Genomic DNA, 27,821 nt, shown 5'->3' with positions numbered 1-27,821 from the left:
CCGCTATAAGGTTATTTTCGAGGAGGAATTTAGATCTCGGGGTTAGCGTAATCGGTGAAGTTTACCGAACTGCATTTTTTTATTCAACATCGTAAGCGAAATTCGAATTCATGTCCGAAATAAACAGTGTATAAACATTGTTTCCTGCATTTGGATCAACCTGCATTTGCACCAGAGTCCGCGAACCACCTGGAAGACCGTCGTTGATCACTGTTGGTCCGCGCACTGGACTTTGAGAACCACTCCATTAAAGGGTTGAAATCTTACTGTACGCAAGATTCACCTGGCATATAGCAATGACAAATACTTGCACAATGCGGTTATATCCAACGTAAGCCTTTATTTACCCACGTGATTACACATCTGCACAATGCATCCAGGGACGTCTGCGGTCTGCCCAGTGGAGTTTCATTGAGGCATGCTTATCTCCACGTCCGCATTAAAAATATGCGGTCAAAGTTAAAACCCTGTAACAATAGCGTGGAAAGGCAATCACTCGTTGTAAAACGCCAACATTTCATTCAGCAAGATTAACACTTCACCTCGCTGTCTTTCCACTAAAAACCACTGATTTCCACATTTGATGTTTAAAATAAAGGGCAAACACTATTGTGGTACAGTAAAAAATAATTGTTAAATAACACACCATTATACAGCTAAGTAACTTGGTCCATTTGTCTAAGCCCCATGATTGGAAAGACTAAATTCATAAGAAAGTTAAGATACAATATAAATGTAGAATTTAAAATCAGCACCGATCCAATTCTAACACTGTTTCATATAAATAAGACGGGGTTTACTTGGGAGCAACAGACATTCTTAAATGCAGGGGGACAGTGACCACCAACTTGAAGCAGTTATTCAAATGACAATGCTGTGCAGTGGGATTAAAATCCAAGTTGCTTTTAAATGTAAAGACCTACACTATTAAAAGTGGTGGGTTGTAACATCCGGTTTGTGTTTTTAAACAGATTCTCATATTACACATTACATTTAAAAACCCTACATTTTTAGCACACGCTGCTACTGTATATTAAGAAAACAATAACTATAGGTTTCTGTAATCCAGTGGTGGGCAACATTTCTCTGACCATTGTGAAGTCATTAGGTCAAATAAGCAATGGGTTTCCAGATGCCAATACTACACCAAGTGCAGTCAAACACACACCACCAGACCCCCAAATTGCGGATCTACCCAGCTCAACAACTCAATGCTAACTGCTTTTCCCACCTCTGCTGTAAACAGATCGCATTACTACTCAAATAACACATTCTTTACAAGACCGAGTATCACCCTATGTCTGATGCTTTCCAACCGGACATGCATAGATTTTTTTTAAGAACTAAGTATTGTCCTGGGTACATTATTTTATACACTGGGCTTCTCCTCAATTATGCGCTGATGGCTAAAAATGGTATGTATTAAGCCTTAACATGTTTTGAGATACGAGAAATATCAGTAAAATACTAAATAAAAAACAAAGCCCTCTTAATTTTGTATTCTACAAAAGGGCACTTCTGTAAATCTTGATAACTACTTAATAATAAACAAATACAGCAATAACCCAATGGTGGTAAGCCAAATAAATTTGTTTACTGTACATACACGAAGTTTGTTTTGTGTATACTTGTTTAGGTGTATGTTCGATTTAAATTCATTGTTGCATTTCGTGTTCTGTTGTCCTTCCCCCTTCTCCAAGGACGCAGTAAGTGAAGTTCATTCGTGGTCACGTCATGCGTGGGAGTGTCAGACTCCAGTTCGCCATTCCTCCATGTGGATCACAGGACAGGATCACGAATTTCCGCACAGCATCGGTCCACACTTCAGCACACGGTCTGTTCAAGCGTGACCATGGATAGGCAAACTGCACGCTTAGTAACCGATCTCTGTTGTGCGCAGCAGTCGGGATCATCTGAAAGCTGCTCGAATAGTGTATGGAAGTTGGGTGTCAAGGATGGATGTGCTGTGTCTAGTGACCGCGTGTTGCGAATGTGCAAGTGCGTGGTGTGCGTGTTTGTATGAGCGGTTCTCCGTGGTTACAGGTCGCTCTCGCCGTAGAGAGCGGTGGAGAAGGACATATAGTCGAGTGCGCCAGGCACGGCGTCAGGCCCGCGGTACGGGGCCATGCGGGCGATGCAGTACTCAGCCTGATCCGGGGGCAGCTCCCTCCGCAGCTCGTCGGCCGTGATGAAGTTCTGCACCCATGAGTTCACACACATCGGCAGCACACACTAATTCAGCGAGCACTCGATTTCTTTGGCGTACACAATTACACAAAAAAACACTCCCTACACTGCTTTGTACATAAATTTGTTAGACTTCGTCAATATACTCCTAAATGAAGGCCCTGCCGCATCGATTCAAGGAGGACTGATCTCAAACTTCTTCATCGACGGAATAGGTCTCTTGCATCTATGTGTAAAGAGCAAAGGACAGGAGATACAACCAATGGGCTGATGGGTATACAATGTATGTCGACCTTCTTTCGCTCCATACATAGCCAACCATTCTAGATCTAAAAAACAGTTGCCCATGTTCAAAGAAGAAAAAAATAATATCTCAGACAAGTCGGCTCCAAAAGCCAGACCTTAATTCCTGTTGACTCCAGAGGAGAAAATAATCACGGGAAATGCCATGATCTGCTAGAAACGCTGACCTTGTCGCCGGCGAGGATCTTGAAAGAGGCGATGACCTGGTCGGCTGTGTCGGTATCGGTGGTCTCGCGCGTCATAAAGTCGATGAATGACTGGAATGTGACCAGGCCCGTGTTGTTGGGATCAACGACCGTCATGATCCGCGCAAACTCTGCTTCTCCCTGTGTGGCCAAGGGACAACAGACAATTACTTAGCAATGTAGAATGCTTTTTCATACACAAAATACCTTAAGTATTTAGTTACGATGGAGTTGGCTGAGTGTCTCAGTTCAGAATGTTAAGGCAGCGCTGCGCTCAGATGAATCATTTAATCCAGGATTCTGCCACCGGTGACTAAACCGGATTCTTAAGTGTAGTGATTGGATGGCCTTAGGATGGTCTCCAATGAATTCACAAAAAAAAACATTTTGTAAAATTAGGTTATGTGCCTAATATAGATAAATTTGAGCTCTGAGAATGTACATTTTAATGTCATGAAAGGAACATCAAGCTCAGTGGGAGAATGGGTGGGAAAGTGCTGCCCCCTACTGTGTGGAAGAAAGGTCAGTTGAAAGGATCTCAGATGAAGCTGATATCCAATACTTCTCTCACACAGTGTGTTGAACTTCTCTCCAAGAGACGAAAATGTAAACTTCATCTCAAAACATGCCATTGACATTATCAAGATAAAATTAGGGGAAAGGTTAAAAAGTATTTGGCAATTTTTTTCAAACTCCCTATTCCAATCTAAATATTATTACGAAGACTTTACAACCGAGACGATACTTTTACCTAAACCAGTGACGATGTGAGAAATTATACTTTACTTAAAATGGATTCCAAATCGATTTAGGACACACTGTGTATGTATTTTAAATTCGATACTCTTCTTAACAGCCAATTTATGGTGTCAGAAATAATTATGGGGCTGCACGTCACCTGCTGGTCATTCCCGACGTCGTAGCCCAGGCTGATGAGGCAAGCCTTGAACTCCTCCGCACCCAGCTTGCCAGAGTGATCCTAGACCATGAGGGACAGTTTGGCGAGACCAACTTAAACCATTGATCAGCAACTCACACATCTACATTTACCGTATTCTCCAGATTATAAGACACTCCAGATAGTAAGACGTACCCAAAACAAGTGCAGGGTGTCAATAAAGTAATACAAATCTGGTCACACACAGACCTCCTGTACAAAATGCTTCGCACCCACCAAATTTTACTTTAAAATACAGGGGGAAAAGTGTCTATAATATTCCAGAGAATACGGTAGAACCATTTGTCAACGCAAGGCCAGATGAAGTCCACCCGATAAGCATCGTAAAAACAAGCACATTCAAGTACTGCATTGTTAACATTTATGTATTCATGCTTCTTAACGGAGTGAATTACAAAACTAAATATGTACGCGCTGCGGTTAATCTATTGAATATAAATTGCCACTTTATTATATTTTCAAGAGAACCTGCAGTACCTTGTCGAAGTGGTTAAAAGAGGCGCGGAATTCATGCATCTGCTCCTGGCTAATACCCTTGGCGTCCCGCGTCAGGATCTGGGTCTCCACTTCGTTGATGGTGCGAGCGATGGTCGTGAGCAGCTGCTCCCAGCCCACGCGGATGTGCTGAACACACGACACGGTGCAATAAACCTCTTAAGACAGAGCGCTCATATTCCGCGACGTAAATGTATGACCTTCTCTCAGCCTGCCTTTACATTAGCCACACCTTACAGGATAAGGGTAAAGTATAATGTAATGCTTAACCATACGTAGCTATAACATTACATACTGATGAAGCTAATTCCGTCTACTTAGGGTCTTAGAGACAAAGCATGACATTACCATAGAGACCACTGGCCTGACACCTGCGTGTTGAGTATGTGCACCGCCACTGAGTCGTGTTTGCCGCGTGCCCGTGTGTGACCTCGTTGGTGCGAGGAACGAGGTATGTGCAGTGTCCAACCATCAGGGCTTGATGGTGCACACCTGTTATCGAGCCCTCTGAAGGCAAACGTTGGTACATCATTTTTTTATTCCCATTGGGCTGGGCTGTAAGCAGGCCAAGAAATGGCAGTACAGCAAATTGGTTCATTAACCTATTATTTGGACCTAAGAGTGTTTTCCCCTCTTGTGCATGGGTTTTCTCTGGGTACGCCATAAAAAAAATCTCCTTACAAATAAAATTGGCCAAAATTCTCAATGCAAGACCCTCGTGAAAAAGTACTGAGACTAAATTTCGATTTACTGAGACTAAGTAGGACTTTTCTGCGTAAATGACATTATTAGTATAGCTTAGTTATTGCACAATAGGGTGAGAGAAGGTTATAGATGCGATGATCACCCACGGGTTTGCATCCAAGACGCAGACCTAAAGCCAGAAGGTGAAGTTGGTGACAAAGTGACAGGGGGGTCTTTGACAGGCAGGTGTTGACCTGACAACTAGGGGATCGACAGGAAGCAATGCCAAGGTGTTGCAGAATCAACGACCTCGAGTCGTTGCCTCTGCCTGCCGAGCGTAGCTGGTGCACGCTGTGTGCGGCGTGCACCTGTGTCATGCGCAGCGGTGCACATCATGTGTCGTGCGCACCTCCATTGTGTAGTTGGTGTGCTTGTTGTCAAAAATGAGGGCCTCCTGCACCAACTGGTACTCGCTCTCCAGTTTGTCTATGTTGGGTTTGTAGTTGATGATGTTCTGTTCGTAACGTCTCAGCTGGTTCAGCTGGTCCTCCAGCGTGCCGTGCATCTCGATGGAGATGTGTCCAATCTCCTGCAACAACAAACGCCCAACACGCGGCACATGGCATATTTGAAGGCTGAATGAGAAAGACAGCCGGGTGGCTCAATGTCACTGTGACTCCCGAAAATAGTAAATGGTACGTATTTAAAACAGCTTCCATAACTGGTGAAAATGTCTAAGAATGTTTAACATCACAGTATTATTAATAACAATTTTAGAACCAGCCATGTGGCTCAGCAGTAGAGCGAGCAGCTAACAATCGGAAGGTCGCAAGTTCAACTCCTGGTTAGCGTTTGACTCAGGCCATCATCTCTCTGGGGTCGAAACAAGTAAACCCGTAAAAACAAAGTTTTTCACTATAAATCCTTTATATGCGTGGCGGCTAGAGTCCTCTCGTCCTCTGGCTTGAGATGGCTGCCACTTATGGGTCAGATGATTGTCTGCCACCATTAAGCAATTGGTAATTAAATATTTAATTTGTTTTCCCTAAACAGTGTAAAATTTTGGATTTTTTTTTTTCACGAAAATTAATTGTCACACACAACGAGTCTGTGTGGAAAATGTCAGCTCGATTGGATCACGGGAAGTGGGTTAAAAAACGAGCGAAAGATTTGCACGGTCCTAAGCAAGCAAGCGAACTTAATATAAAGGATTTTAAAATATATTCGCCTGTGGAGGACGCGGGGATCGATCCCGCGACCTTTGGCATGGGAAGCGAGGGCGCTACCAACTGCGCTACTCCGCCACAGCCTGTGGAGGGGTTACGCTCTGGGCTCTTACACTCTGACGTTCAGCCAAAGCCATGAATGCGTTCTATTTGAATATATGTAAAATAATTTTTTTTTGCCTAAAAAGTGTAAAATTTTGGGAATTTTTTTTCACGAACAATAATTGTCTGGCACAACGAGTCTGTGTAGAAAATGTCAGCTCGATTGGATCATGGGAAGTGGGTTAAAAAACGACCGAAAGATTTGCACGGTCCTAAGCAAGCAAGCAAGCACGCAAGCAAGCAAGCAAGCACGCGAACTTAATATAAAGGATTTAAAAATACACACCACTTTGTGGGGAAGTTATCCGTGGTTATATTAGGGACTCGGCCCAGATGTAGGAATGAGGAATTTCCACCACTGGTTGTAAACAGGAGAGGATAACTACCTCAATGCTCCATTAAGCAGGAAATTACTTTGACCTTTATTTAATGACCTAGGAGTACACCTACATTTAGCTTTAATGAGAAATATAAGTTAATATTGGCCCTCATTAAATATTCATTTTTGAATCATAATTTCATGTAAAAATTGGCATCAATTCCACCTCAATCAAGTTTCAATGTGCTGCAAGTCACTATTCAGCATGAGTGGGAATGTTTGCCACAAAATTATAGGCAACCATAAATTGTATAATTTATGTCTTCATATGAACATGCACAGCTTGCTAAACAGGCATCGCACAGCATGTGAAATGCACACACACGTGCCAATGTATACAAAACTAATTATTTTCTGGTGAAAGATGATTCCGAGAGATAGACAGCTTCTATTTATGAAGAGGTAAGAGCGCCTCCTGCTACCACGAATCTATTATGGGAGATCTGGGTTTAGCAGATACATCAGCAGGACAGAAAATAAATCTCAGTGTGAAAAAACGCTACACAATTAAGAGTAATATTAACCTTAACATTTTGCAATTATTCATCAGTGCATATGAAGCAATGATAATACCATAGCGATGTTTGTAAAACAAACTCAAGTAAAAATTTTGACTTAAAACTTTCGTGACTGCAGGAATTAATATTCTTTGGTTCTTTCGGTAAAGCCACGTAGATATAAAAATTATAATAAAAATAAAGTGAATACAAATAATAAATTATAAAAAACCACTGATGTCGACTGTAGCCTGGTTCTTAATCGGAGTGAGTGTACTGGCAGTCTATAGTGTAGACTGTAGCAATGGTTATTAAGCTGGGTAAGTGTACTGGCAGTCGAGAATGTAGACTGTAGCCTGGTTCTAAACCTCGGTGAGTGTACTGGCAGTCTATGATGTCGACTGTAGCAATGGTTATTAAACAGAGTGAGCGTACTGGCAGTCTATAATGTAGACTTATTCTGGTTCTTTCAGTCATAAAAATCTAATTTAAAATATTCAAACAAAAACCACGACGTTTCGATCGCAACACAAGCGGTCGTCATCAGGAAAAGGGTGGTTAGCTTCTAAAGGCAAACTGTTTATAAAGTTTTAGAGATGGTCAAAGCCCAAGTGTGTCAGAATTATGGGCGGGGCAGCTGATGTTAATGTTGGAGAAAACAACGTCAACACAGCAAGTCTACACCAATAAAAGGGCTGCCAGGCAATCATTGCACCTCGCTCCACATACCCACACTGCTGACGGTTGAGGTTGACAAGAAAACACAAATCAAGTCATGAACCAAATTGGTTGATGACATCTTTCCAATGATTGCTGAGTTTATAACCATCCTCTCTGTTGAATTGTGTCTGTGTCTATATATATGGATGGCTTCATGAACAAATCTTTGTTGATAGCCAGTCGGCTTGCAAAGTACCATAGCCTTAGTGAAATCAATTTCGTGTGAGCCAGCCGCATTAAAATAATAATCAGCTACGGCAGAAGTATTGGTCCTACCGTGTTTCAAATCTGCCTTATGCCCAGGAACACGGTCCGGTACATGTCGCTTAGTTTCCCCAATGTTACTGCTGCCATAGATACAGCTTAGTTTGTAGACGCCGGGATATTGCATGTCAGGAATCTTGTCCTTCACAAATGGGATCAGATCACAAATTTTATGTACTGTGTTAAATCGGACCTGGATCTTGTGTTTGTTCATGATTTTGGAAATATTTTTGGTTACCCCTGCTATGTATGGCAAGGTGATGGCTTTGATTGGATCCTCAGATGGCTCCTTCCTCAGAGTTGGGGTGATGGCTTTGCGGATTGTGTAGTCAGAATATCCATTCGCCTTGAGAGCCGGGTGTACGTGTTTGAGTTAACTGGTTAGGTGTTCATGGTCAGAGATACATTGAGCTCTATGGTGTAGCGTTTTGATGAGGGAGTTCTTCTGGGATGGATGGTGGTGGGAATCAAGCTTTAGGTAGGCGTCAGTATGGGTTACTTTGCTGTAGACAGAATGGCTTATGAAGCCAGCTGGTCTCTTTTTGATTAGGACATCCAAGAAGGGTAGCATGCCATCCTTTTTTACCTCTTGAGGAATTGGTTCAGAGCCAGCCAGCCATGTGGCCAGATGACAAACGTGTCATCCACGTGCCTCTTCCACAAGGACGGGCGTAGAGTGGATGCCTGGATGGCGTCCGTCTCAAATGTTTCCATGAAAATATTGGCTACAACTGGAGATAAGGGAGAACCCATTGGGGTGCCTTAAGTTTGTTTGTAGAATGTTCCATTCCAGGTGAAGTATGTATAGGTGAGGCAGTGTCTCACCAGGACCGGTACACTCACTCAGGTTAATAACCAGGCTACAGTCTACATTATAGACTGCCAGTACACTCACCGAGGTTAAGAACCAGGCTACAGTCTACATTAGTGTTTTTTAATTTATTATTTTTCTATGTACGTGACTTTACCGAAAGAACCAAAGAATATAAACTCAAGTTTATCCGAATAATTATCGATGTGCACACTTGCATAACCAACTGGTCACCAATAAGTAACTCCCATCCAAAACATAAATTGATGCCAAACTGTCAATTCTCTGTGATAACTTTACTTCCAATTGCATTTGACGTAAAACCGTGTCTGTTTTCATGCAGTCACTCTTAACTATTGAATGCTTCTGTACCTTATTTTTAATTCACTACGATCAGTCTAAAAGCATCCACCAAAGCAGATCTACATTACAGGGAAATTACGATTAAAAATAGATTATTTGTGCAACATTTTCGATTTCCCATGTGACAGTTTATTTTTGCTCCGATTTCGATTCGCTTCATTGGTGTACTTTGTTTTATTTGTTTTGCTTGACATTTTGGTGACCCGGGACATTCTTGCAAATGAGACTATCCTGGTGTCTCGAGTTCTCACCTAGTTAAACCAATACACTAAAAAGGCACCCGCAGAAAAGGTTTCCACACGGTTGACATTTTGAAAAAATTTCCAACGCAACTCCCACGGCGAGACTGTGTGCTGCCCCAAGCACACGGCTCACCTCCATCTTGGTTTGTATCCAGGGCCCCACGATGTTGGCCGAGGCTGCGAACTGCCGACGGAGCGTCTCGTTGGCCTGCTGCCGTGCCAGCTCATCCTGCAGAGAGTCGTCCCGCAGCGGGACCTGCTGTGTCATCTGCCGGCAGAATAGAAGGAGATGCATAAATCCATCCACTACAATCAACACTCATGCTCATCACACATGCATCAAAGTGTGGCTCCCAGACCAGTTATGAATCAATATAAAATGTTGCATAAACTATCTTCAAGATCCTTCACGGACTTGCCCCTACCTACCCCTCTCCCATTTCATCTCACTAAACTCGCTCCTCCCCCCCCCCCCCTCAATGCATGCTCCTACTTCTCGCCTTTCATCTCACACTTATTCCCCTCTGTGCACTCTCCTACATCTACCCTCTTACCTTGCTCTACACCCCGCCATGTACTCACCACACCAGCAATGAACAATGTCAATCAAAGCCCTGTCAGTGGAAGGTCAATAATTTTACTCTGCTGCCCGCAATAGTCTGAATAGTCTGAAATTCCCCTCCCTCAGTCACCTGTCTTGTGACTCCTGAACACACGAGGTGTTACATTCACAATATCACAAAAAAAATTCTTCAGTCAACCTCAAATCATGACAATTCACCAAATGACGATGATCTTATAGAGTTCAATGCAAACCATTGTTTACAGGGTAAATTGAAACCGGAAGGTTCTCCCCCCTTAGGGATTGGCGATTAACTGCTTGTTCAGAACATCGGCATTGTCACTGGCTGCTCTGCACTGTGTTTCAGGATTGATGAGGGTGCTTTGAGAGCTTGCGCTCGATCCCAAAGGAGACTGCGTGCATTGCTGTGAGCTGTGAGGGATGGCTCACCCTCTCCCACTTGCTGGAGATGTCGTGTGGCGTGATGGCGCTGTACGGATTGGGCCCGGCCAGCTTGACGTTGTACGTCTGCGCCACCTTCTGAATCTCGTTGTGCACGCCCAGAATGGCGCTCTTTTCCTTCTCTGCTTCAGGCAGGGTATCCTTGAACTGCTCGTGAGCCGATATCAGACCCTGCACAGAAATGTAAACATTTGATCAGTTTAATGAAGGTGAAATTAAAACGTAAATATACTTTCATAATAGAATGCACTTTCATCTCAGAAAATGTTGTTGGCTCCCAAAACTATAAACGCACACTCTTGTAAAATTATGATTGCATCATCAGTAAAAAATGTAAAGGGTGCCAACACTGCCGACCTGTATCTCATCGATGGTGTGAACGATGAACATGTCCTGCAGGTCCTCCACAGCTCCGTCCATCCACGTGTTGAAGGGCGCCGCCCTTTTGGCGAACTCCAGGTACAGCTGGTCGATGGTCTCCAGGACCTTCTCTGTCCTCTGCATTCACAAGCACGATCGACAGCAATTCAACTGGTGGCTTTTGATACGTGAAGAACCCCCACCAACCGCTACTTTTGCTTTGAAATACAGGGGAAACCGTATTTATTATTATATCCAGAGAATAGGGAATTAGTTAACAACAACCAAAAATGTAACAGTGAAAACAGGCGGACACGTGCTACACCAGCTCACCTCTAGGGTATCCTTGCGCCTTTGGGTGAGGTCGCCGAGCTTGTCCCACTCGGCACAGATGTCCTGGCAGCGTGCGTTCACGCTCGACACGTCGTGGTAGTCCAGCTCACTGCGCGAGGCCACCGAGGAGAACAATGTGGGGGAGGAGATAAACATTTAGTTCATTCTGTAGACAGCAGGTGCAGTGGATATTAATCCCCAGAGTGCAACACAAGCAATTGATAGGTTTACGCAGCCACATAGGCGATCAGCGACTGGAAGTTTTAATGACTGGCCACAAGGTGTCAGCAACACACGCTGGATTCGCTTTTCTCTAAAGTCCTCATATGTGCCATAGCCCTAAAATGGCAAGTGGTGCATTTCTATTCTCTCAGTGCAATAGCGTTATTCCATGCAATAATTTTACAATGCTCTGGCTAATGACGATTAACAAGTTGAGTCATATTTGCACGCCAGATGAAACGCACAGCACGTGTGCTAGAGCACCCGCGGACCAAGTTCCACGTTCTATCTTTCCTTCCCTATGCGTGCCACACATACTTGAGCTCCTGGGCAATGGCGGCGATCTGCTCCACTCGGTCCTGGTGAGCAGCTAAGTCGCTCTCAAAGGCTTCGTGCTTGCGCAGCAGCGCCTTGAGCTCCGTCAGAGACACAGAGTCATAGTCGCGTTTCTCCAGCATCGCCTCCTTGCCTGGCACACGCGAAACCGCGGGCTTAGCAGGTGGCAGGGCAGCAGCAGCAGCATCAAGCACAATGCTGAACAACAAAACGATCGCATTCACTCCTCCAGGGCGGCAGATGCCGATGCCCCAGTTTGAACTGCTAATTGTACCACGGAGCCCACACCCATGGACATGAACACGTGCTGAAGCGATGGTTTTGGAAGTGGTACCTGCAGTCCACGCCTCGTGGATCTTGGCCTTCTGCCTGAACTTTTCGGCCAGATGGTCGAGCCGCTCCAGGCGTCGAATCTCATTGAGGAGCCACTCTTCGTAGCCCTTCTCCGCCTGCTCCAGCATGGACCAGCCATTCGCGATGTCCTGTGATGAGAAGTACATGTGCAGGTGTGAAACGCGGTTTGGTGACACCTCTCTTTCCATGACGCACAAAACAAATGAGGCACACGAATAAATGCCCATGTGTACACGTGCAGCATAACTGTCAATCCACCGCTGGATGAGGGCCTTCCCACACCATGTGAGTGGCGGGGGGAAGGGGGTGATTTGGCCAAAGTTCTGTACTCCGGTCTGCTGCCCACAACATAGCCCCGCGACCTACGACACCTGTTTCATGCATGGCGGTCACCCATCCAAGGACGATGCAGGCTCTAATCCCGCTTATCTTCTGAGATCGGACCGGATTGGGCACTGCATTCCAGATGTCGTCACAGGCTGCACCAAGTAAAATAAATGTAAACTGCGGGCCAAGAGAACGACTACTGTGCCAGAGAGACCGAAACTCACCGAGACCATCTTGCCCTCGGAGGGCATGAAGGCGGGGCGGTTCATGAGACGCAGCTTGGTCTGCAGCGTGTTGAAGCTGATCTCCAGCTGGCACTTCTCCTGGGCCTTGGGTGGCTTGTGCACACGGCGGTAGTCGCGGAAGCCCTCCAGCTTGCCTTGCATGGCCTGCATGGTGTTCTCCGGCACGCGGTTCTCCAGCCACGGGATGGTGCGCCGGATCCAATCCAGCAGCTGAACATGAAATCACAAAGCAACGGCGCTTGTCAGGAGTCTACACAGCTGACAGCAGCACTCAATATTTGCAATAATACTGTGAGAGTTACCCGCTTGTGGGATGTTCCACAAAGTAAGTAAGCTAACGGTGAATATTTCAAAATCATCCCAACAATAAATTCAAGGTGTGATTTTGAACAATTATCTTTATTGTTAATTCGTAAATTTATGCAATAAGTCAACGGTTTGACACAATATATGAAACGGAATCCACCATCACAGCGTGGACGAAAAGGTCAAGTCTGTCCGAGTACGTCTGACACCGTCGTATTTTATGAGCATTTCTCCATTATCAGGAAAAGTTGACAAACTCCTAATCCGTTGAAATACTATGCCCAAGTAAAAGAGCCACTCCATGATTACACTAATAATGGCCTACATCTTTAAAGTGTCAGAAATATTTAAAAAATGTACATCGTAAAAAACTGCTTTTAAAATCCTTTCTAAAGTGCTGAGATTGATGATGTGACATGTTACCATTTTAATAATAACTATGCGTACCCCCTACAGTGATGTAAAAGCGTGTGTGCGTGTGCTGGCTGGTGGCAGTGGCGGCGCTCCTCACATCGCTGGCCATGTGCTCGTAGTCCTCCATGAGTTTCTCATTCTCCTGGTTGACAGCCAGGACCTTGCAGATTCTGTTAGCCGCCGTCTCGGCCTGCGCAAAGAAACATAACGTTTATGAAGCATGCAAAGATCGTTGAGCAAAAAAAACAAATAAATCCCCAACGCACAACTACGTCTAACGACTGCCCACAACGCCCCAAGACACTTTATAGTACCTACCCAACACGCTACATCTCAAGGGTGTATGCATGTATTCCGACTTTTTCGCAGCAGAGATGAATCGTGCGCCAAGTTCACTCGCTCATCTTGAGCGACACGGTTGGTATAAGGAGGTGAAAAATGTCACAAACATCAAGTTTAACATTAACCAATGAAGTCGTATCAATGGGTTCGTATAATACTATTGGGACTTTGTGGAGCAGTGCGTGCATCTTGAATTGAGCCCTCCTTGTTTCTCATTCCAAAGTCAGACCAGACTTCATCGCTGTTTCGAATTACACAGCTAAGCATTCAAGTGGTTTCCAGCTGCTTCTCTACTGACCTATTAAATCTAGATACGCCGCTACACGAATAAAGACACTCATGTGACCCTTGATGTGACACAGCGATTACAATAAGTATTAATCAAGTGAACAAAAAAATGTAATCTATGGACTTTTACATTTTATTAAGTTGTACTTTGTCACAGCAAATTATTTCAGTAGAAAATTGTAGACATTATAATTAAAGATTTCACTTCTCGCACTACAGAAAATGATCATCACTGCACAAGGCAAAACGTATCTAATATTGTTAGTTACCCTTGAGACCGCTCATTATTGTCAATCAGTAATAATTAAGCATCCCATTCTTCAGCAATCATCTTGTAAAGGTTGGCTGCCTCCAACTGCTATAAAAATCGTCGTTAACATGTCAGCAGATGTCTGAACAATGGTAAGCGCCTGTGCTTTAACAGTCCAACGTGTTCAGTGGCCATGAGTAGCGACGTGCAGTCAAGCAGAACGCAGGCCTCCATTTGCCTTCAAAGACCAAAAAATCCAAGCGTGTATACACAAAGGAGGAGAGGGGCATAATGAGCATAGCAGGAAGGCAAATACCTGTGCAGAGCACCATCAAGAAGGGGGAAAGGCAGGAAAGGGAAAGCCTAACACGTCTGTCCTGGGAACTACACAGGAAAGAGGGAGGGCAGTCGGGGAAGAGGGAAGGAGAGAATCTTTAACCGTGATATACTTCTGCAAAGCCTCATGTAAACAATCTTTGCAAGACACGTTTCGGACAACACGTCGTACTTAAAATTTCACTACAGCCGCACCGCGTAACTTAATGTGTGTGAAACACGTGCACGTTGAACATGCGCCACCTCTCGCATCAAAGGGACAAGCCAAAGATAACGACCGTCTAAAGTTAAATACTTTCATTGCATTAACACGTGGGCTGAATGGCACACTATAATTTCAATAGGACGCACACCGCTACCTCAAAACAACACTTGCATGCGCTTGAACACAAAAACAGCTGCCAAGTGTCCTTCGAGCCAGGCTTAGAGTCGCGTGACATGCAGAGGGCAAGTCAGAGCCTGCTGCTGGGATAAAACACCCTCCTCGGCTATGCCGCGTGCATGAAAATCCTCCCGAGTGCTCATGCGCAAAACCCACAAACACCCGCTTGCACCAATAGCAACCAAGTTGTGGAAACTTTGCTTCAACGGCAGAATACCGCTCGCCGAGCTCAGTTCTCCTACGTTTGCTTATCGCCACTGCAATTTCGGGATGCTACTGCAGTGCAATGGTCAACGCTCTAGATTTTTGCGAACCAAGAGGTCACTGGTTCGAATCCATCTCTTGGCACAGCAGCTGAAAGAATGGCGCAAGTTTCTTAAATCACCCCCCCCCCACTCCGCTTCTGTCCACTAAGCAGTATAAATGGCTACACCAGAGTTAGTCGATTAGCAGGTCGCATATGGGTGGAGTAAAATGTGGGTACACCAAACATTCCAAAAAACAAATGTCTAGCATGGAAGAGTAGTCCAAAATAAAATCTCGAGGGGCTCTCTCCTGAGTGAGTTTCCTCCAATGAAGGCCCTTCCACCAGCAATGAAGTTGGCAAGCAAACTCAGGCCTGTACCTTTACCCGTTTCTGCAATCTCACCTTCCGTGCATCCCTTAATGAACATCAGTTACGCTGCTCAGGCTTCACCAATAGCGGCACGAATGCCACCAACCGCACAGTGCTCGCGTTGTTGGTAGTGCATAACCGAACGCGCGCGCCAGCGACCTTCTCGGATCCACTATCAAAGTGCGAGTTCATAACGAGGGAGGAAGCGACTATCCATGCCTGCATCAACTCCAGATGTCCCCGGGGGGGGGTGGCTCACCTTCTGCGCGCCCGAGAATGCATGGTAGTAACACGACACGTAGGTCATGATGGCCTTCTCATCTGGACGTGCTGTGCCCACGATGTCTGCACGGACACGCGTGCCGTAAAAACAGCCATGATTAGGTAAACACTATCATGCATGCAGATTAAATAGCAATTAAATAACAAATGCTGTTAACAATGCATTAGCAGTCACCATGTTCCCCTTTGCCCTTAGACCAATGTACGATTTTAACATAATGTACTCTCACTTCTTGCCTCGTAAAAAGTAGCTTGTTAAAAAGCTACCGATGACCTGCTGGCCTGAAAGCTGATCAAAGAGAATGCAGTCTTCACAGCTGCGCCTAGGGTATTTATTATACATCTATAATTCAATACGCTTGCTCACAGCCAGTATCCATGACACTTTCAACTGTTTCCAACTTCACCAACTCCATTCAGCATAGTAATGATAATGAAAATAATAATCTGAAAAACATTTTTACCTTCTGCATCCAGCATCTTTGGAATGTCCAAGTACTTTTCTGCCACTTCGAAGGCATTGTTGAGGTTTGTGATGGGATCATCCTGCCAATAAGAATGCCCAGGACAATCAACACAACAAGCTCTGAGAGTTCTGATTTAAAAAGAAATGCATCATCATTTGAATGTATGCAAAATATAAGGATTTCAATTCTTAAAAACACTGCATATTTGCATCAACAATTATTAAGAATGTACTCCTCGCCTGGACCAACAGAGATTGCAAAAGATAAGACAGTACGTACCTTTCGCAGTTTCTCGTAGTCGATCAGGTCCGGCCGGTGCCTGTGTATGAGGGCATTGAACGCCAAGCCATCCTTCCAGCTGCAGTGAGGGCACAAACAACGAGATTACATCCATCGGGGATCCAAGCCGATCGTCTCAAGTCCTTTTTTCAGCACGGCTGCACAGCAGAAATGTGTTCCACGGAGGTCACGTTTGAGGGGCCATCTATCAGCGGCATGCTCGCTGGGGCATGGACTTGCATACCTTCTACGCTTCTATCATCGAACGAGCGGACGGTGAAACATACAAAAAAAGTGACGAGTGGGAGTCGCACAACCCAAGGCTACAATAAAATGTGCGAGTTGGACACATGCATGCACACAAAACCTTCTTAATTTTCTCACAAGCATTATAATCTTAATCCATGCCGACTTAGTACATATAAGGAGGGAGGTTTAAATCTGGAAAATTAAGATTTAATACAGTGGCTGTTTCAGATGCAAGGGCTCAGTGGAGACTCATGAGTTACAGATCTGGAACAAACAACAAGCTCTGGCTTGCAATTTCAATCCCCACCACTGTTATTTACATTCTCTTGAATATTTTGTAGATTGATGAAAAACAATAACCCAGCTGCCTGGAATGATACTTAACCGGTGTATATTTGGTTGCCAGCAATGAGCAAACGGAAATAAATTCAGTCAGTTGCATCTTTCTAACTTACAGCAGGTGTCTTAAAGCTGAGGACAAGACGGACTAACCTGATGTGAAAGTTCTGCACGTTGACGTTTTTATACGGAGCCGTCTTCCGCTGGCACCAGAGCAGGAGGCCCTCCTTGGCAGAGGTTTCTGTACAAAAATGCAGCCGTTTTTCTGTCTGCGAGTGTGCGCAGGAATACATGTAACTTTAGCCTATGAACAACACGTTTGATCCTAGATGCACGTTTTTTTCCAACGGAGGCTCGCTTACCTTCAACAGAGATGTCCTGAATGGCGAAACGCAGAATAATTGTCCAAATCATACCCAGGGTCATCTTTGCATTTCCATCCACAATTTCTGCAAAAAATAAACATAAAAAGAAAGGCGAGTGATGGTCTCTACATTTTAACAAACTTTATAGGAATCATTTGAACTTGTAATGCGCACAGTACTCGCTCACTCTCAAATAAATGAAATGATTCAGAGGCACGAGGAACCAAAAACAATCAGGTAAGGGAGCCCTGGCAGTTAGCTGATTCCTAACTCACCACAACTTTTATGGTCCTCTATATATTTAGGCATTATCGGTCAATTAACAATTGTTTATATGTGGGAGGAAATCGGAGCACCTGGAGAAAATCCCACGCACGAGAGGGGACAAAACTCTACGTTATACAGGTGGAAAAGTTGGAGTCCACATTTTCCGTACCACATTCTGCTATTATCCTGACAAGCCAGGGTTTGGCACCTCCGAAACACTCACTCTAAAAGAGATTCACAACATTTGTGCGATCCACCAACCCCCGCCTTCAGTGATGGATTACAGGCATGCACCACTACCGCTTGGCACAATAAAAAATATATACAATACTGCTTTACACACTGGAGGCCCAAGTATTTACGTTTCTTGAATACATTATAAAGTGGCATATTTATGGAGGAATAAAAATCAATACATGTAACCACAACATTACAAGTTGTCAGAGAGGCTTAATTAAAATGTGATCTGCATTTAATCATAGAAGTGGGGGGCGGGGGATAACATATGAATAAAGCAAAATCGTGGTAACAATGTGAATGCCTGATGTAACATGGCAGTTAAATCAATGATTTACGCTCAGTTTGGGATCTGCAGATTAACGGTGGAATGTCGGCACGTCCGGCATGTGCCTGGGACTCCACATTGTGCACAGGGCTATGCACCACTTGGCCACATCCCTTCCCAGTTTGTCAGTCTGCCAGGCTGCCAACACAGTTGGGAACTCTGCTCATGGAAGCTGTCTGGATAATAAGTATTTTACATCAACCAAGAGAAGCACATTTAGTGCAACTTTAAATGTCGTGTGTTTGCAGTTCTGTAAAACTGAGATGAAAGTAAGATGAAATATGACCTAAACAAGTTGCGGTTATTATTACATTCAATACATTCAGCCGATAGAAACCAAGTGGCTGAAGAAGTGGAGAGCATAATTAGAAACAAGGTTAAAGGCAAATACAAAGCCGTTCGCCACGATTACAACAGGAGCAGACATTCACCAATATGAAACCCATGCACTCCACCAGTTACACAAGTACAGTTAGTAAAACAGCTGGCAGGAGGATTACATTTTCAAAAGACCCCACTAAACGAAGGCTGAAAACAACTTTCCCACCACCATTATTAAAAACTGCCTTCATCATCAGCCACGATCTTGCTTGTGTTGGCTCAAGACCTTCCAAATCCATCACCATCATTCATGGTCGCGCGATACAATAAAGCACCTCGCTCCTGCACACAAGCTCTTCTCATCATTATCTTCTTGGTAGACATGTGCCAGTGTTTGCCCTCTCCTTTGGCTGCCACTACATAGCTCGTCTCGACCACTGACCATCATCCCTTCTCATGATGTACCCTGCCCTCCATCTCCCATGTGCACCGGGTCAAGCGGCATCGAGCCGGGCGTCTGAATTACGGAGTGCCCGTCACGTCTGAATCCCACGGTGTAGAGGGCACCGGGGGCAGTGACACAAGAGGAAATCAGCTTATGACAATCCCACCTTCTGCACCAATGGACACGAGTTTCACACCCTTGCTGGCAATGAAATCCAGAGCCTTGTTGACATTGGAGATCTTGTGCACTCTCATCTTTCCCCTCTCCGGCTTGGCCAAACGCTCACCTGTAAAGTAAACATTACGCCATTGCGTAAACCTCACGACACCGAGCTCTACATTCATAGCCGTAGATGTATCCAACGTGTGAGCAATAATGCATGATATGCGCAGATCACAAGTTCAAAATACCATTCAAGTTATACCACTCTTCAGAATGCATGTTCAACTTTGAGCAAAATAAAGGTACAAGATTGTGCTGGTAATGTCTATGTTTCACTAGAATTGTAAGATTGCATGAATATATAAATTATTATCAATGCATGCAAATAATCGCATGTATGCAGATGTTGTATGTAATAGGTTTGCATCATCGATGTAGCCACCAGTGGCTGCTACATTCAGAACATTGTTTTCTTTGAAAATATTATTAAATATAATCGTAACCCTCAATCGTGACAATTCATTGACGAGCTTGATGAGGGTCGGAGGGGGGGGACATTGTTAAACGTCTACCTCCTACCATAGCAGCGGTTTGCAGCCTGAAATTGCGTTTTTTTTATTAGTAAATACACTCAGCCTGCTGAAAATAATCCAACGACTTCACCTCGTGTGAAGTTGACAGCTAGTCACATCTCGTTAGCAGCCGCCAGATCTTAGCCGGAAAGCAAGCTCCAATTATTCCACGGTGAGAAAAAAAACAATCACTTACAAATTGGACCCAATTACTCCCAATACGTCAACCAGCAGGAAATTATTTTCTACTAAATGTATTGTGATTTGAACCTTCCAACAATTCGATCTGTTATGCTCACTAAGCCTTTCATTTATTTGAAGCAATTTCAATAATGGTAACAAACAATCCAAAGAGGGCAATTAAAAAACACAAACACAAAAGTAAAGGCAAGCCAACATAAAACAGCACTTCTAACGATTGTCAAAATGCTCTTCATCTACGAGCTACTATTGTGTTCAGTTAAAAAAAGTGATTGCACAAAAAGCAAAGCGATTCATCCTACACTTATACCAATTTTAACACTTTCTGTAAACTGCAAAGGAAACAAAAATTATCAGAATCAAATCTTTTGCCGTCACCCTACACTTGTACAGGACCCGGCACAATATCCAACTGTTCAGATGTCGTCACTCGCTGCACTCGATGGACAATGCATCTTGACGTGGTGACGACGTCCTTGCGCTTGGTGGAATATCACCGGTTGAAACCAAGCGTGAGCTCACCTGAGATAACCTCAAGGAGCAGCATGAGTTTCAGGCCGTTGCGGAAATCTTCATCGATGTTCTCGATGCCTGTGCCGGCCTTGCGCAGGTGTGAGTTGCACCATGCCGTGAACGTCTAGGGGGCCGAGAGGCAGCAGCACACAAAAACAATGTCAAAGATACCCCATATAGCCTTTAACAGATTGTTGGGGGAAAATGCCATTCGCGAGCAACTTTCAAGGCCTGCACAGAAAATGAAGAGGTGGGTGGCCAGCACCACGCCCAACCGCCTTTGAATTCCCAGTGTTGTTTCCACACACTACACTAAGTACTCATTTGAGGTAGAGTCGACCTAGGGTAAAGCCAAAGATCAGTTCAGATAATCCCCACCGGTATTGGCCATGAGCAGCAAAAGAGCTTGGGTCGCCGGGTTCATAGCTAACTGCTGCACTACCGCTCCCCACTACATCAACACACAGGCATATATTATGCACACACACACATCTGATACATGCATACATACAAACTTGACAAACAATCACAAACAACCGTACACGCATAAAGATACACTCATGCACGGACACACGCCCACAGACACGCACGATTTTGACTCACCACGTAATTATACACAACACAGCGCTATGGTGATGTCACCATGGTGCTCGTACCAGAATAGGTGCCTTTCGAAGCCACCTAATCTCACCGCGCATGTACACATACACACACTTATGCCTGGTTTATCAGACGAAAATGTATCATGTCTAATTCACCTAGATGAGAATATTAGTTGTGTTGAAGGTAACATGAAAACACCTAACAGGCAGGCTGTACGAAGTCTACCATCTTATTTAGCTCCTGAACATATTTCCACATGCAATAATAGAAACAGACCACTGCTCCATACTAAAGTTTTAACATATACTTTGAAACAAATAAATGTATTCTGGAACACCATATATCGTGCAACTCAAATTGTTTGCAAGGTTAAGTATTTGAATCCTGGAACGTTATGACAACCACAGTAAACTATCACAACATTTAGCCTCACAGATATCATAATGCGGCGTTTGCTAAATTTGTAAGAACACTCTCAAGCAAAACAAACCCAGCACGTTTGCCCCCTCGAGTCTTGTGCTGCAATAAAACATCATGTGACTCGGTCATTGTTGGCAAAAATAAGCTCCCCTTTGCTCTGCACATCCTGTTTGCAGAGTGAGCATACTACACATACGGCCCCTGTTCAGCACAAAAAACCACACGGCGAAAGTGAGCAGAGCCGTCAGTACTCACTGTCTAACATTCAAGCCTGCAGGCAACCACACAAAAAAAACCTTTAACTTCAAACTCTAACCGCAGTCTATGTCAGTTCGTGCTTTGGGCACTGAGAACACATACCAACGCCATGTACGACTAATAGGCAATGCAACAGGTTATTCTTAAAATGACAAAGTTTCATTTTATATCACCTTTCGGTTGAGGGTGTAAATCCATAATCTGACAGGTATATACACATCAAAAGAACCACAACACAAGTGACAGCTTAAGCTGTTTACATAACATCTCAATCACTTGAAAATGTCCACACCCCTTACAGTTACACACACTTGGCTCACAAATGTATACATTTGCTGTTCATTCTTTCAGTAATGGTGCAATAACATTACGACCCAGAAAACCCATTCATTACAGCCGTAATACTCCAAAAAATACCAACTGGTATTCTCAAACGCAACTCACAACACTTTGCTGCCAAATGCTAAATATTATGACAGCTACAATTGACTAGCTTGCTTGCAGTGATACAATCATCATTTGGAGAAACACAAGTATTTATATCAGGAATCTGGTTTAACATCAACACTGCACATTTAAGTTCTTGCTGCAGAAGGCGCAGTTGTTTGTTCTCCCCGTGTGTGCACAACTCTGCAAACAAAACGTCCTGCTGTGCTCTTGACAGCGCAGGTGCATGATGCTGCTGTTTACCAACCTCTATCCAAATGCCAAACACAAGGCTCACTCTTCGACCAGCTGAAGGCAGACGCAGTGCCTGACACATACAAAGAACCAAATCCATGAATGCTCTCCTGTTTATATATTTACAGCACAAGGTGCGTATTCAGTGGTCATCGTTTGGCAACATTGTTCCCATGAGACTTATTCAGTAGACTTTGCTCGTCTGGCTTAACTCGACAAAATATACCAACCAGCCGGGTGAATCAGGTCAGAGCTCTGAGGCTGCACCACTAACATCCTGCGTTGTAATCCAGGCAGCAACCAGTGACTAAGTCAGTTTTATCATGGTTAGTCAGTTGATGGTCTCAGCCCAATAATAATAGAGTACACCAACACAAACAAAACGTTAAATTTGATTATGCACTTACTTTGGCTGAAATCCTGTTCCGAGAATAAAAAAAATATCGATATCAGTGGCAAGTAGGTTTCAAATTAAATGGGGGGGATGTCCTGCTCTGAGATTTCCGAATGGTTACTTGGTCACATGACATGAGGGGGAGGATGTTTTCACTTTGTAAAAAAGACACCACCCATAAAGCCAAATGACTTCAAGCATGGTAACTCGGGAAGTAAAAATACTAAGTTTCACAACTCATTTGAATAGAGTGAGTGAGTATTGATTTACTGTATTATGCTTTATGAAGGCAGCACACAGTATAAGAGTTCTCGATGTTTTTTAGTGAAAAAATCAGGTTAAAAGATGTTGCATTGCTTTGAGAGCGGCTACCAGAATGTGAAGTATGCTCCAAGATACCATCTGGAATCAATGAACGTGCGTGAGCAGTCACGAACAATATTTGCATTTTGGATTTTTGTACAACTCGTAAACTTAACGGTTAACTCGGAAACCATGAAGTTGACATGCATATTTTAAGCCGTGTCGGCAAGATATGTTCGTGTTCATTATATGTTTGAAACTCAACACGGTAGCGCAAAATGCGAAGATCTGTGACAGTCCCCCCCCCCCCCGCGTGGCCACTCAAGCAAGCAACCACGTACACACCCACTCATTCACAGCTCCACTTCCCAATTATTTGACAGCACCCACGTGTATTCACTTCTTAAGGCTCCTGCCGATGATAACGTGTGGGGCTCTGAGACCAAACTTTGCAAGTCTCGATATAATGTGTCAGTGGCCATCGGTTAATCAACGGATACATTTTAATTAGAAACGACTGGAAATTATGTTTTAATAGTTGTTACCGCTTCAGTGGATAACACCGACCCTTTGCGATAAAAAACAATCCATTGCTTAAACGTCTCTCGCATCGAGGACCCCCCCGTCACTAAACTCCCATGCAGATTTCCGAGTCCAACCTTGCAAGCAGTGGCACTTGCCTCGAGACATGTTGATCCCCTGCGGCCATGCCCTTCCCCTCCTGCCCGCCTCCCACCTGGAGGGGGGTAGTTGGGGCCTCGGCCCGGACCACGAGAGCCCAAGCCGGTGACCCACGTCGATCCCCCCCCTCTCCTCTCTTCCCCTTCCTCAAGGCCACGGGCTGCCCAAGCGTTCTCAGAGACCCCCCCCCCCCCCAGTGGAGTGGGCAACCATCCATTGGTTCCCGTGACCATTAATTATTCACATTTATTCCAGGTCTCCCTTACAAGACGTCAAAGTCTTCAATGGGCTCTCAATTTGTGAAACACTGCAGAGGCGGCTAAGTATAGTAACAGCGTATCCGCCAAAGTGGATAAAGTGCATAGTTGCCGATTCAGCGAGCATGGTAAGGTAACCGCGAAACGGAAAGAATGCTTTGTTTTAAAAATGCAGATCCCGAGTGCGTGAGGCACACTTGATAAAACCACAATACTACCAGCACTTCATGCTCGTCGGGTGATGTCATACTACATTGATCTTCACATCCTCACAGAGGCTACTCGGCAAAAACGTCTATCACTCTCATAATGGATAGCTTTAAAATGCACTTGTCAGTACCATCTTAGTGTGTTTTTTTTAAGGCCTATAACAGTGGTACGTACAATATAAACTTAAAAGTTAATTCATGTGATGAGACTTATCGACCATAAAACCAATTCGGAGGACTCTTAACTGTACCAGAGCAACTACGTCGTGTTGAACTTCTTTCGCGCCGTACGTATATCCCAAACCGTGCTAATCGGAGGTGCGATGAAGGACAAACTAAACACCAATAAAGCAGCACTAAACAAACTCATGAGAGGAAGACCTCGAATAAAATGGGGGATGAGGCCTTTTGCTCAGCAGTGATGACTGTTCGAGATTGGCAACAACAGCGATGATTTGGGGCCATGCACTGCTGGTAGCAGCCCCCTAAAGCTCTCCCCCAGCCCTCGTGCTGCCAGATTCTTTGCTCGCCCCCCCCCACAGCCCCAAATTCTCGCCCCATGCGGGTGTGAATAACGGCACCTAAATCCCTCAGTTGGCCAAACCCCCCAGCGTGTAAGCTGCACATCTGAAGAGAGTTGTTCCCCTGCACGTGAAATGCACAAAACGGGTGTTGCATTGTCAGCATAGAGAGTGGGTGCAGACACAGGTGCTGTTGTACTGTAGTTTCACGTTCTTCAACATCTACGCTGGTACCCGTATTTACCAAGCCGCGCCGAACAACGTGGTGTAAAGTACGGTGGTCACGCAAACGCCACGACGTGCAACACTGTGGAGTCATCATCATCCAGCGATGGATTCGGCGAATAGGGCCTCTCCTTCCAACGTTTGAGCGCATCTTTAGGCCACTGCCTTGTTGCATAAAACATCACGAAGTTGTCTTCTCCGTTCTCCCAAATTTATGCGTCTGCAAGTTAAATAAAGTAACATCACTTGGCGTTTTACGCAACTGTCCACCAATACTTTCCCGCTACGAGTATGTTAATTGCAAGTTCAAAAAGCAAAAGCCCATAATCTCACGCATTCTCCTGGCCTTCCTCGGCTCAGATAAAAGCATAGAAAGCGAGAGCGTTAAACTCGCCGTTCATATGGCCGAGGCTACGTTCATCCACACCACCGCACCGCGGTTAGGCCAAAGCCTACGGCCTCGCCTGCAACTCGCCCGCCCACCTTGCGCTGCTGCTTCTCCCAGGCAGGGTCGAGCAGTAGCTCGCGGTCCCAGTCCTCCTCGGGTGCCATGTAGGGTTCCACGCCCATCGTGTTCTCGTAAGAGTTGTCCATGGCGTTGGCGACGGCGCGGGGGGAGCCGAGGGCGCTGCGGGAGCGCGAGGTTTGAGCGGGCGGGAAGCGGAGCCGCCTCTCGCCTCAGGGACGTGCACAGCTCAGCCTCAGTGGTCAACGCCCCCAACCCCGCAGCCAGGATACGCCCCTCATTAAGGACACGCCCCCCCCCTCCATCCAGCTCCAGAGCGATGCCGAGAAAGCTATGGGCGTGGCTTCTGGGGGACCGGGGCAGTCCTCTTCTTTACCCAAGGTCACGCCCCCAGACTCAGAGACCCCCCCCGCGCCCCCAGACTCAGAGACCCCCCCCGCCCCCAGACTCAGACACCCCCCCCGCCCCCAGACTCAGAGACCCCCCCCCCGCCCCCAGACTCAGAGACCCCCCCCCCCGCCCTCAGACTCAGAGACCCCCCCCGCCCCCAGACTCAGAGACCCCTGCCCGCCCCCAGACTCAGAGACCCCCCCCGCCCCCAGACTCAGAGACCCCCCCCCGCCCTCAGACTCAGAGACTCGCCCCCAGACTCAGAGACCCCCCCGCCCCCAGACTCAGAGACCCCCTCCCGCCCTCAGACTCAGAGACCCCCCCCCCCGCCCCCAGACTCAGAGACCCCCCCTGGCCCCCAGACTCAGAGACCCCCCCCCGCCCCCAGACTCAGAGACCCCCCCCCCGCCCCCAGACTCAGAGACCCCCCCCGCCCCCAGACTCAGAGACCCCCCCTGGCCCCCAGACTCAGAGACCCCCCCCGCCCCCAGACTCAGAGACCCCCCCTGGCCCCCAGACTCAGAGACCCCCCCCGGCCCCCAGACTCAGAGACCCCCCCCCCCGCCCCCAGACTCAGAGACCCCCCCCCCGCCCCCAGACTCAGAGACCCCCCCCGCCCCCAGACTCAGAGACCCCCCCTGGCCCCCAGACTCAGAGACCCCCCCCCCGCCCTCAGACTCAGAGACCCCCCCGCCCCCAGACTCAGAGATCCCCCCGCCCCCAGACTCAGAGACCCCCCCGCCCCCAGACTCAGAGACCCCCCCCCCGCCCCAGACTCAGAGACCCCCCCCCCGCCCCCAGACTCAGAGACCCCCCCCCGCCCCAGACTCAGAGACCCCCCCCCGCCCCCAGACTCAGAGACCCCCCCCCGCCCCCAGACTCAGAGACCCCCCCCCGCCCCCAGACTCAGAGACCCCCCCCGCCCCCAGACTCAGAGACCCCCCCCGCCCCCAGACTCAGAGATCCCCCCCCCGCCCCCAGACTCAGAGACCCCCCCGCCCCCCCGAGCCCAAACGCCCCCACCCCCGCGCGAGGACGTGCCCTAGCAACGGCCAATCAGAGAGCGCGCGCGCAGAGATTTTAAACGAGGTGGGCTGGGCGAGATTGAGCGCATTTTTTTACTGCCACTGCCTTGTTACAGAGACAACACTCAAGTTGCCTTCTCCGTTCCCCAAATTAGTGTGCCATTTGCATACCTGTCAACACCTTATCAGTGCCTACCTCATTACAGAACAATTCAGACCTTAGTGGTCACCCCGTGCCCTTCCAAATCTCAAAGTTCATCCTATAAAGTGCCATCCCAAGGGAGAAATACAAACACATACACACATTTTTTTTGCCCGTATTGAAACGGTTGTACGCCGTATAGACCTTATAACTCAATTTCCCTGTACAAGAATACGGGCTAAACCGTATGGGTTGACAGGTATGAATTGGCCCGATTAACATCGAAGCGTCTGCAAGTTACATAAAGTAACATGACTTCGTGTTTTACGCACCTGTTCACCACTCACTTTCCCGCTACAATGAGTATGTTAATTGCAAACTTCAAAAAGCCAAGCCCATAATCTCACGCAGTCTCCTCCTGGTCTTCCTCGGCTCAGAGCGTGACCCGCGACTTCGTTTCTGCTGAAACCTACGCGGTTACCGTGGATCTTTGTGGATAAAATCAGATATAATTACAACTCCGTGCTGAGCCTACAAATATACAACACAAATTAACTCCAACCGATGGGCTTTCCAGACCAATATTGTCAAGCATCATATGAGTAAACTCTGGACCGGGTTCGACTTACATATCACAAAGCCTGCGGCACACAGACCACGTGTGTAGC

The 27,821-nt window shown here is 46.1% G+C and overlaps 1 protein-coding gene across 1 annotated transcript; it reads right to left on the bottom strand.

Moving 5' to 3' along the window:
• Window positions 1-320: 320 nt before the first annotated feature.
• On the bottom strand, window positions 321-25,830 carry LOC144728908 (alpha-actinin-1). Its single transcript, XM_078608649.1, has 21 exons — window positions 25,614-25,830; window positions 20,588-20,702; window positions 19,297-19,416; window positions 17,530-17,616; window positions 17,321-17,408; window positions 16,580-16,658; window positions 16,298-16,379; window positions 15,811-15,896; window positions 13,435-13,527; window positions 12,597-12,827; window positions 12,026-12,173; window positions 11,674-11,824; window positions 11,134-11,242; window positions 10,798-10,938; window positions 10,429-10,611; window positions 9,550-9,684; window positions 5,222-5,401; window positions 4,111-4,257; window positions 3,574-3,654; window positions 2,658-2,816; window positions 321-2,196 (listed from the first exon to the last, which is right to left on the bottom strand). The coding sequence occupies exons 1-21, from the start codon at window positions 25,722-25,724 to the stop codon at window positions 2,038-2,040; spliced, it is 2,685 nt and encodes an 894-aa protein (XP_078464775.1). The 5' UTR covers window positions 25,725-25,830; the 3' UTR covers window positions 321-2,037.
• Window positions 25,831-27,821: the final 1,991 nt, after the last annotated feature.

This window comes from Lampetra planeri, chromosome 30 (assembly GCF_965212315.1).
Source record: "Lampetra planeri chromosome 30, kcLamPlan1.2.h2, whole genome shotgun sequence".
Classification (NCBI taxonomy): domain Eukaryota; kingdom Metazoa; phylum Chordata; class Hyperoartia; order Petromyzontiformes; family Petromyzontidae; genus Lampetra; species Lampetra planeri.
Note: the sequence above shows the minus strand (reverse complement) of the source record. Positions and strands in the feature narration are given on the sequence as shown.